The sequence below is a fragment of the Dermacentor silvarum genome, chromosome 5 (genome assembly GCF_013339745.2).
Source record: "Dermacentor silvarum isolate Dsil-2018 chromosome 5, BIME_Dsil_1.4, whole genome shotgun sequence".
In the NCBI taxonomy this organism is placed as follows: Eukaryota; Metazoa; Arthropoda; class Arachnida; order Ixodida; family Ixodidae; genus Dermacentor; species Dermacentor silvarum.
The window spans coordinates 70,459,896-70,471,636 of NC_051158.1; the positions used below are offsets into that span (position 1 = coordinate 70,459,896).

At 43.9% G+C, this 11,741-nt stretch overlaps 1 protein-coding gene and 1 long non-coding RNA gene across 6 annotated transcripts in view; one reads left to right on the forward strand and one right to left on the reverse strand.

The window, feature by feature from the left end:
• LOC119454166 (sodium-dependent glucose transporter 1A) overlaps positions 1–7,474 on the reverse strand; it is a 34,320-nt gene extending 26,846 nt beyond the window's left edge. For 2 of the 5 annotated variants that reach the window (XM_049668166.1, XM_037715504.2), the window contains exons 1-2: positions 7,238–7,400; positions 2,429–2,555 (exon numbers count right to left, since the gene is read on the reverse strand). In XM_049668166.1, coding sequence (XP_049524123.1) covers positions 2,429–2,555; positions 7,238–7,309 — 199 coding nt within the window. In that variant the 5' untranslated portion in view covers positions 7,310–7,400. Of the gene's footprint in view, positions 1–937; positions 1,097–2,428; positions 2,556–7,230 lie in introns of all 5 variants that reach the window. The other 3 variants (XM_037715499.2, XM_037715500.2, XM_049668167.1) reach the window with 3 other exon arrangements.
• The window catches only part of LOC125945848 (uncharacterized), a 40,690-nt gene that overhangs the window by 25,999 nt on the left and 2,950 nt on the right, over positions 1–11,741 (forward strand). The window lies entirely within an intron of this gene.

Below are 11,741 nucleotides of genomic sequence, written 5' to 3' on the forward strand. Positions count from 1 at the left end.
CATTCATTATGGGGAATCCAGGGACACTTGGGGCAACAACGGTGGTACTTTTTCTATGGAACAACAACGCAAAACTGCCCACTGGATTATGAGAAACGCCGCAGTGGTGGGCCCCCGTCTGGGAGACCATTCGCCTGGGATTTCCAAGCGTTGACTTTCATAAATAAGCGTTTTCGCGTACCGACACCGTCGGAATGCGGCCGCTGCTGCCGCGCGGGAACCGAAACCGCGACCTCGTGCTTAGCGGCACAACGCTATCGCCGAACTACCAATGGGGTTATCGCGTACCTTTAAACATATTGTTAGCTTTGTCTATTAAGGCACGCAAACATGGCGAACCGAAGTCTATCTGATAGGCGTACAATATACAGCAATGTACAATCTACTATTAACTTCAGCATGAGTTATTTGACTTTTTCGCGCTACGGGTTGTTATAGCGAAATGAAATGTGCAGCCGGCTTTTGCTTTCCATCGTCTCCCTTCATTACATAGCTAATTCTTTCGAGATAACGACAGTAAGCACAAAAATACATTGCGATCCTACCATATCTTAGCATGACTACAAAGGGAGTGCTGACAATAAGTTTCGTGGGAATAACTCCTTGCTGCACATTTAACTCCATTTGCTCGTTGCCTATTCAACAACTAATTGTTGCATATTGAACTGGTACTCTAATTAGGCACAAGCAGAGTAACCGGTCTCCGTTTGGCTACTACCAAACGGAGACCGGTTACTCTGCTTCTGCCTAATTAGAGTGAACATACTTCATTTGAGAATGCAGGAGAACTGAGACAACCGGAAAAAGGATTATCGGGTATACTCTTGCTAAAAAATTTGCCAATCGGCGCTAAACTTTTTTTTCTTTCTTTTTTAAAGAGCGCTCATGCGAAACTTATGAGCTCGCCATCTCCCACCCGCACTCTTTTGATACTCACCAGTGGCAAACGCAGCCATACACAGCCCGCACAGAAACATGTTAACGTGTGCCAGTGCTAGGATGCCGCTCAGTGGAATCATGGTCACCGTGATGCAGGTAGCTGCCATTGCCAAAATCGAGACCAACTGCGTGTTGTACGTGTCGTGTAGCTTGCCTCCTATGACCGAGTAAATAAAGAGACAGCCGTGTAACAAACAACGTTGAAGGATTAAACAATAAGTAAAGCACGTACTTAAGATCTGCGAGCTAGGTAAACATTGTAAAATGGGCATATGTTTGCCTGCCATTCCTCAAGGCGCAGCCGTGAAGAGTAAGATGTTTAGGTGAGTTTGGTGTTTGCTTTTTAATAAGTGTAGTCAAATGAAAAGATAAGCTGCATTAAAACCAGCCAGCAGAGAACACTGGTGAAATCAATGGTACACATTTTCCCAATGAAACACTCAGATATACATACCACAGGCACAGAAATCTTCCAGGAGAACCAAAAATCGCACCCCCACCCCCACCCAAAAAAGGCAACAATAAAGCGTCTGATATTAGCACGCGTAAAGGGTTGAAAGTTCATGACACTGCAAAAAATGCACTAGCTTGACAGGAAAAAAGGACAGCAGGAGACATGGTACACAAGGGAAAGAACACGATGGTTGCCAAGCTGGAAACATAGCTTCATGCACACGCGTTCAGTGTACACACAAACATTTGTTTTACTGACTAAAAAAGCCTGGCGCAAACATTCAGTGTAAGTAGAGTGTGCAACAAAAACAACAATCATGAATCAAAGCAAAGAATTAGTAGGTTGCGGTCTTCTTAACATGGCATGCACATGGATCAAGTACTCTGGCTACAGAAAAAAAAAAGAACAGTCCAACTGGCTGAAGTTCTGACGTAAGTAGTCTAGTCGTTCATCGTATTGTGGAAAGTAAACGAGTTAATGCATGCAAGGTGCCCGGTTGCGTACGCGCCTCACGCATGGCGCGTTTCGGCGTTGGCAACATGGTGTGTTGATACACTGCTTCAATGCTAATTCCATTACTTCGACATTCGTCGGCAGATAGGCTCTGGCGGAAGTTTTTTAATGGAAAAAAATAGTTCGCCTATTTTCATACTTTTCGGGACCGGCTTCGGATAATACGATTTTCGGATGCTGTGTTTTATTTTACGGTTCCCGTGATGATCGCATCAACGAGATCCCGCTGTACCTGTTCTCTGCCCCGTTTTCTTGCTAGTAGCGACCTCATTTTTGTTTTTATCGCGTCCGCGAGGCATTATCATGGCGCGTCATGCACATCGCAATTAACGCATGTTTTGCATGTGACGAACGTAACTATTTCCAATAACAATGAATGTCCAAAGTCCGGTTTACTGTAAAATATGTTTAATGTACCGCTCATAGCCATACATTTTATTGTGTGAGTGTTTAAAATATTAAAACACAATAAACACATACTTAAGATAGATGCACGATAAATCAGCTTAGGCAGATGCATACCAAGTAGAGAGCCGATGAGATTGCCCACGCCGCAAGTGGTGATGAGGTACGATATGCTGGCGATGCTTGTTCCGTATATCTCAGCCATGTCCAGCAAAGCAACACCTCTTATGCCGATGACGAGGCCCTTTGCAAGGATGGCAAACGAATAAATTTGCAAATTCAAACTGTAGTGTTCACTAATTGTTACTAAGTTGGTTTGCACTTGCTATGGTGTGAAAGGATGCGAAAAAAGGAACTTTTACTTTTTTGTTTTATCCCTGTTGCAAGAGACTCTTTTCTACCCCGTCCTTACCTCGAGACACTCCTTCCTATCCTGTCTTTACTTCAAGCTGCTCTTTCCTGCCCTGCCCTAACTTCAAGACGCTATTTCCTCTCTTGCCCTGTATTTCAAGACACTGCTTTCTTTCCTCTCCTTAATTAGAGATACTCTTTCCTGCCCTGTACTTTAAGACGCTGTATCCTGTCAAATCCCTTTTTCAAGGCGCTGTTTTCTATCCTGCCCCTACTTCAAGATAATATTTCCTTTCCTCTCCCAAATTTAAGATGTTCGTTCCTGCCTTGCCCTTATTTCAAGACAATCTTTCCTCTCTTGTCCACACTTCAAGGCGCTATTTTCTATCCTGTCCTTGCTTAGAGATACTGTTTACAGTCCTGTCCTTCATGACGCTTATACCTGTCCTGTCCCTGCTTCAGAACGCTCTCTCCCATCCTGCCTTACTTCAATACGTTCTTTCCTGTCCTGCCCTGCCTTGAAGACGTTCTTTCCTCTCCTGTCGTGACTTCAAGGCACTCTTCTCTATCATATCCTTCATGGTGTTCTCTCTTGTCCTGTCACTTCTTTAAGGTGTTATTTCCTGTCCTGTCCTGGCTTCGACACATTCTTTCCTACCAATTCCTGGCATCAAGACGCTCTTTCCTTTCTGTCCATACATTAAGGCGCTGTTTTCCTTGTTGCGTCTACTTCAAGACGCTATTTCCTGTCCTGTTGTTACTTGAAGATTCTCTTTCTTGTACAATCCCAACTTCAAAACGTTCTTTCATATATTATCCTTACTCAAGATGGTCTTTCCTGTCCTCTCAGGACTTCATTTTGTTTTACGTCATTTTACACTATAAACTATGCAGTTGACATTGAATGTAAGTGGTGGCTTAGAAGTGAGGCCCCAAATTTGCCCATGTCTGTAGTATGCAATAAGTTGAGCAAAAAATTATATAAGAACGTTGAGAAGTGTCGAACGCTTATCGCTCTTTAATTACCTGTAACAGGTTTTGTAGAATGCATTTTCATGCAGAAAACTTTTTAGTTGGCAATTTGAATAGTTTCCTGCGTCTCAACGCTTCCTCTTTGGGACTTATTTATATATTTTGAAAAGAATCTGCCCTAAACCGGAAGCTTGGGCGAGTTGGTGCCAGCATACTTGGGGATTTTAAAAAAGCGCTAACGACGCGAGACCAGACGAGGACCCAGGCCCGCCGCTGACTCACAAGTTTATTCATCCTAACGGCGTACTATATACTTGCGCAGTCAATGACAACAGAAGTACAAATAACGATAAAAATAAAAGATAAAAGGCATAAAAACACCATTGTTATATACATGTACTGAAAGTGCGCACAAGCCAAGTAAATTCAAGAACCAAGAAAATCAATCTCTTTGTTTGACAGAGCAACCCAAGAAAGGCTTGCTAACACACGTGTCACCAAAACTGGCCATTTCCAAGAAGTCGAGCATTTCCCGTGTCAGCTGGTCCCGGTGACGTTTAACAAGCTTACATCGGTGAAACTCAGGCACGCCGCCGCAGTCACTGCAATGAATACCAAGGCGACCTGATCTCGCTGAAGATACGCTATAGGCGTGTTCCCTTAACCGCTCATCAAGACAGTGGCCCTTTGAGCCGATATAACACTTGCCGCCTGACGAAGGAGGGAATACACCACCCCTTCAGTTCAAGTGACAAAGTATTCGCAGGCCGTAGTTTCCTTGGTAGTGTTGTTAACGGGCCTACACAACTTAGACACCTTATCAGGGATGGTGAAAAATACATCGGCACCACACAAGCCTGCGATTCGTTAGAGGTTGTGGGCCACGCAGTGAATATCCGGAATAATAGCAAACTTGGTCACCTACGCGAGCTTGACCGCTCGTGGTTGCTGAAGGAAACCACTTCGGTTTCCTTCAGCAAGCACACAACAACCGCTGTCAACAAATGGGTGGAGAAACTAGCCATTCTGAGGCGTTCAGTATGTTTGTCAAAGCTCTACTGCATTTTGTGATAGAAAAGCTTTCGCAGGGCCATATATGTGTCGCAAGTTCTCGCAATCGCCCGTTTCACAATTTTGTAGTGCGCAGACTCAATTGGAAATAAAGGCTTGCCAGCATGCGGTTCGTACGCCCAAAAAACGTGGCCTGGGCACAACGCAAAAACTAAATTAAAGAATCTAATGACATTCGTTCTCAAGAACTTCAGAAGTCAGAACAAGCGGCGAAAGGCAGTTGCTGAAAATGCCTGATATTTTAGTCCTCCAAGCATGAAAAGACGAACCATCAATTTCCAACACGGCTAGAAAACTTTTGACATACCAGGAGACCTTTGCAACCATTAACATTTCTAGGCGTTCTTAGATGGGTCGGTCGAGAACCACTGAGAATGGGGTCTATGCATGAGCCCATGGAAACACCTTGCGGTTGCAAATAAATGTCGTCATCCGAAGTTGCAAAGTTCGACGTCATGTACATGTCAAGCAGTTTCATATAGTCGTCAACAGAAGGCCCTGCAGCATTCTAGTAAGCGACAACGCCGAATATGTCACGGCAGTCGCTGATGCAGACAAGAAGTTAGTTCATTGTGTCGCAAATAATAATATGAATGTTTAATGCCATACGAAGAGGCCATGCAAACAATCTTCTGGTTGTATTTTAGAAAGGTATTAACCTCATCCGAACTCTTCACAAGGAAAGGATCGTCAACAGACTCAATTTTCAACAGAATCAAACGTCACTGAGCCCAGCTGACACGAGAAATTGTTGAGGCCTTTTAAATGACTAGGGTAGACGACACGTGTGCTAGCAAGCCTTCGATTGCTCTGTCAAACAAAGAGATTGATTTTCTTGTTTCTTGACCTTACTTGGATTGGGCTCATTATCTGCACATATATAAAGCAACGGTATTTTTAGGCCTTTTATCTTTATTTGCTCTTCTTTTGTCGCTAGGCTGCGCATGTATATATTACATTGTTAAGATGGATAAAACTTTAGCTGTGAGTTTCTTCCTCCGGTCGATCTCTCCTCGCTCGCGCTTTTTTAAAATGCTAAGTACGAGAAGAAGCTATGTTTACCACGTTAGCCCACAAAGTCATCAAAATATTGCTTCTTACTGCAATGAAGCAAAAAGATTGACCTACGTCAAGCAATTAAGTCGACGGTACTGAGATAATAAGTGCGTTATTTTGTAGCAACAGTAATTGTAATTAACCGCTTCACTTACTGTTATTTCCGGCGAAACAATATTTTGAAGGGACAAGTTCACTAAATCATTTAAATGCCTACACAGATAAATATTAAATCTGCAGCGAAAACGTCGCATTTTTTTATCCTGTTGGTGCTATGAATTAAAAGCGAGGTATTAAGTTTCACACCGTATAGCTAACGTTTTGATAACAATGAACATAATGAAAACATTCTGCCACAAAAGGTTGCTTTTCGTTCTGTGTATTTCCGAAATTGACCACAAACTGACAATTCAATCTCATTGGGTGGATGGATGTAAAACTTTAATGAACGTCCTGAGCTACGCGACTCAGCGTGCAGCGGGCCGCTTCCACATTGGGACAGTCAGGCCATGCCCGACCGCCGCATCGTGGGCCCTCTGGACAGCCCATAGTTGCGCCCCGGCATCGGGGCTCTTGATAGCGGAGAGCCACTTGTCCTCATTTATTTATTTAATTTTTTGATGATTATGCTAAGTTTCTAGTGAATTTCTTAGTGTGCATTTTTTGCAGTTTGATACGTTATGGATAAATCTCTGAGTATCTTACTGCACGGCCGTAATTTATTATACATTGTGTTATGCCTGTTGGAATTATTCTGGTGCTCACAGCGTCTTCTGTAGTGGGAAATTGGGATTTACCATGATACAATGTTATGGCAGGACTATGTTGAGCCATTCGTGATTTTTGTCCGATATCGAGCGTTTGCTGTTCAACCAGTCTGCTGTTTCGTATAAGGATGTTAACACAACATGGCAAATCTGAGAAACCGAACACAAAATGAAAACAAAAACAAGGGAGTCGACTGTACAACTGCAATTCTCCGATCCTTTCTCCTGTCCGCGTTTTCATTTGTGGTCAATTTTGTTTGAAACCTATGAACACGTACCAACTAATCAGACAGTTCATGTTACCAAAAATATAGCCGTTTGCATTGAATCACAGTAGTGTGACCACGAGAGCTAGGTTATAAATGTGTTAAATGGCAAGCAGCGCAAGACGAGTAATATATATATATGAGAAGTCGTGTTGGTATGCATTGTTCGCTGCTTACGTATTCTAGTACATTTTTTGCAGTTACATCCTCTTTGCGTAGCAACAAGGACGTTAATCTAGAAGTCTAAATATTGAATACAGGTGCCAAACTAGCTTAATAGTTTTCGGGAAGAATTCTCCAAAACATAGTGCATCAAAGAAGTGACCAGAGCTGGCGGTGAGAATTCTTGCTTTGTCTGACCAAAGCGATGCAAATTTTGTGGAGTAAAAAATGATCGTTGATGTTACCTAAATACCGGAGCAACATAAGAACGCACCACCTACCATTCCCAGGTTTCCGAGGCTCAAGTTGCACGTACGTCCCAGATCGAGCCATAGCTTGTTGCGGGTAGGCATATTTAGCTGGACTTGCGGTCACTTGTTCAAGCGATATCTGTGACGGGCAGTCGGTGGCCGAAGTGAAGACGACCATGCCTTCGGCAATCTTGCCTCCGCGATTGCGACAAAGGTTTTATCTCACATCACTCGGAAGAATAGAAAGATAAGCGCTTTATTGGTTCTGTTGCCAGTTAGAGTCACGGGGTAGTACTGTTATGCGTGTGGCTGATAACAGCACTTTTGTATATGTGCGATATTAAAAGCAGTTGGATGGCTGCTATTTCACATGATAGCTAAGCCAAAGGTTATATCGGAAGACTTATGTAAAAAAAGTTTCCTGTAAGGACACCGGTGCGCTCAAAATAAATGTATTTTATGGGAGCGTAAAGTACTTGAATACATTTGTGCATGTTACGAAGGTAAAAGTAAAAATGAAAGCAAACCTAAACCTTTGTTCGCAATCTCGCACTGTGCTACGGCTCCTAAACTGACGCAACCGAGGAAGAATATAAGAAGACTTGGAAAATGTTACGTAGAAATACGTCAAAGCGTCGTCACAAATACGAGCCAGGTTAAGGATATGCTTCTGCATATAATTAGCGAAAAGAAAGCGCGAAATATTCTTGCTACTCAGGTCACAGTATTAGCAATTTTCCAATCCTTGAGCGGGCGCCAATGTGAAGCAAAGATGGCGGCCGGATTCAGGACTCTGTCGGTGCTCAGCTTCAGCTCTATCACATCCTTTCTCTTGCGATATTAAGTTGCGGTGATGTGCTGAGGGCAAACATCTTGTGTTGGCCAAGCACCTTGTGGGTGTTGGTGCAAAAGAAAGAAATCATGACGTAATGGAAGTCGTCGGCCTATGCTGGCATACACCTGCCGTGGAAACCTTTGCCGCATACAGTCTTGGTGCTTTTCCGTGATGTTTTCATTGAAATCGGCGTCAGTGACGCTGAGTTTTACTGTATGTGGAATGAGAGGAGAAGTGATAGCACGTCTCTGGTACGCTGATGTACTGCTACCAGTGAGATATACTTTAATTTGCAATCTCGCTTGATGCAGTAGGGCGCCAACCACCACGACTCACCGCCGTGAGTCGCTTGCTTTCAGTGCAGAAACCTAAACAAGTACTGCCTTAGACGAGCTCGCAATTTAGCGTAGAGTGTGTGTTTGTAAATTATTGACTTCGATAACTTGTTACGAAGTGCAGGCGTACACGTGTACTAGAGAAAACGCTGGATGATCGCCTGCTAATAGGCGGGCTCTTCAAATGAGACCAGCCACTTCGCTATGCCGGTAATTCTCGTCCGAGGCCGCGAGCGCTGAACTAAACATTATGCGTGTTGCTGTGTGGTCGCCTGATATTTCATGTAACGCATGAACTTGATAAAGCTCCTCGTGGCTAACGCTTGCATGTAACCTAATGTAATCGATACTGCTAGCTAAGGCGTAATATTTCGGTATTGTTGTTCACTGCCAATATAAAATAAATTTTCATTTACTTAGCCTTTGCACCATTTAAACTCAGAGCGTGTTTTGTTAGTAACGGGCTTGCCGAGCTACCTGATCTGAACTGCACCGACAAGGAATGGGCCTGGACATCGAAAGAGAAGTCCGTACAAGAGACGTACACTCAGCGATGAAACTGGCAGGGCTTTGCCACGATACTATGGCATCTGCCATATGTTATAGTTGGCATGATTAGGACAGCATATAAATGCTTCTGCATCAATCTGAACAGACGCTGTCAAGGTGCCCGTTTCGTGTACCATCTGTTGGCAAATGAACAAACTTCCTTTCATAACTAAAATGCAAAACTGACGCAACAAGTTTTGACAAAATGATTCCTCAGCGTTTTCCTGTTCTTTGCGAGAACACGACCGTGTAATCACTAGGAGAACTAAAATGAGCCACCCGTTTTGAGTGGACTTCAGCCGAGGCTCCGTAGCATACCACACTGCGTAAGCAATCACGGTGCGTTTCAGGAAGTGCGTTATACAATCATGCAACCTTCTTAGGTAATCTAAGATTTGTTATCGCTAAACCCGTTTCGCTGCTAACACGCGCGCTAATGGCCGATCTAGGTAAATACTGAATACCGCAGCTGACTTCGTTAAATATCGCTAGTCGTCTGAGTGCAGAAGCAGGCCAAGCTAGCGACAACTGTTAGAAGAGCTATGAATTGGGCTAGTTAGTGTGCATTCATTTTTTTCCTGTGCTAATTACTGTAGGACGCAACAGGGACGAAACTAACACTGGATATGAAGCGATCCCCTGTGTCACTTCGTGTCCGCTTCATATGCAGTGTTCGTTTCGTCCCTGTGGCGTCGTACAGTATACTTAGCGCAAGAAGCAACGGATAGCGACAACTGTGTCGGCTCGTGATGGACATTGAAAGGCAAAATGGTTGCATATTTATAACAGGAGCAATGCAGGCGACGGCGCGGAGCAAAATAATTAAGAATCTTAGCTGCACATCAATTTATTTAAAGCGCTTCGCCCTCACGAAAAGAAAAGATATATCATGCACCGTCTCTCACCTGGCAAACAATATACATCTGACGGAAAATGCCGCTAGCATACGACCATCGTTGCCGTTATAAGCTTGAACATCCACAGTTTCTGGACCTATATATCTGCCTAATCTCCGCCTCCGTCACTGGCATTTGGGAAATGATGGAATGATACCTCATGACTCTTCCATCGTGTAGATGTGCTAAGCGGTACGTAACAATACTCCGGATATTTCTTTTTGGAGCCTTGCTCTGTCGACATTGAAAGAGAGCTTGACAAGCGCTCGATATACGCAGCAAAAGTTAGGTTTTCGGAATTCGTTCACATGGATCGCATGGTTCGCAGAGAGTGCTTCGTGGTAGCGTTGGTGGTGCGGCGTGCGATTCCTGAAAATCGCGATATTTCATCTAGGCTCAAGAAACGAGAACCATTTTATACACATCGTTTCCGGCACTCGATAGTGTAATTTGGGAAAGTCTGCCATGTATTATGATGTTGCAGGTTTCTGTTCGATCTAGCTGCAGTCTTCGTTTCCGCTGCTTCTAACATTTACTTGAGATGCGTGCCTGAAATAAAAGTAACTTTGAGGGCAAGGCTCTGAAGCGAGCAGGTGAAGAGGAGGAGGGAGTTTTTTATTTCTCGTATAAGTAACGGACACCTCATCATGGTATTTAGCTCAAGGGTTGCAATTGTGCTATCTGCTACAGGCAATTTTTGATAACTTTGGTGCACTTAGGAAAAACGTAATATTTCGTTATTGTTGTTCACTGCCAATTTAAAATAAATTTTCATTTACTAGCCTTTGCACCATATAAACTCATAGCGTCTTTTGTTAGTAACGGGCTTGCCGAGCTACCTGATCTGAACTGCACCGAGAAGGAATGGGCCTGGACATATACGGGCTATTTTTTTTTTCAAGGACCGATCGGTCGCGAAATGAAAACCACAGTGAAAATCAAAACTGTTTTATTTGGAACATTTAGATACACTTTCCAGTTACTTCTCTACATAGTCACCACTCCGATTGAGACATTAGTCGTAGCGTGGCTTCCTATACACCCTCGTCATAGAAGGCAGCCGGTTGTGCTTTCAGCCAATTCTGTACGGTATTTTGCCGCTCATTGTTTGAGTCGAACTCCTGCCCTCCTAGCCATCGTTTCATGTGAGCAAAGAGATGGTAATCCGAGGGAGCCAAGTCCGGGCTGTACGGTGGGTGATCAAACACTTCCCTTTAAAAACGCTGCAGGAGTTTCTTCGTTGCAGCTGCAGCCGCGCATTGTCATGAAGAAGGACAATGCCTCATGACAACATTCCTCTTCGCTTGTTCTGAATTGCCCTTCGTGATGAGGCTGCAATGATGGTCGTACCACGTTCCATGAATTCCATGAATGTTGTCCCAGAACACAGTAGCCATACGCTTTCTGCTGGAGAAGGTTCGCTTGAACTTCTTCGCTTTCGGGGAATCAGAATGCATCCACTGTTTGGATTGCTCTTTTGTTTCTTCATTTTCGAAACGAACCCATGTTTCGTCCCCTGTGATGATTTTCTTCAAAAAATATTCTCCTGCATCATGGTAGCGCTGGAGAAACGCTAAGGTTGTGTCCATTCGCTGTGTTTTGTGATGGACGGTCAGCAACTTGAGAAACCACCTCGCACAGAGTTTGTGGTGCTGGACTATCTCACTCAAGATGGTATAGACAGCTGACCGGGAAATTTCGGGAATTGAATCACTCAACACAGAAATTGTGAACCGACTAAGGTGTCTGTTTTGGCATGTTGGTAAGACACGAAAGAACATTATGCGCACAAGGCGAGGACAGAGAAGCGGCTAAGACAGGCGAGCGCAGACTGTCGTAAGTCTGCGCTCGTGTGTCTTAGCCTCTTCTCTGTCCTCGTTTTGTGCGCATAATGTTCTTTCATGTGAACCGACGATTTT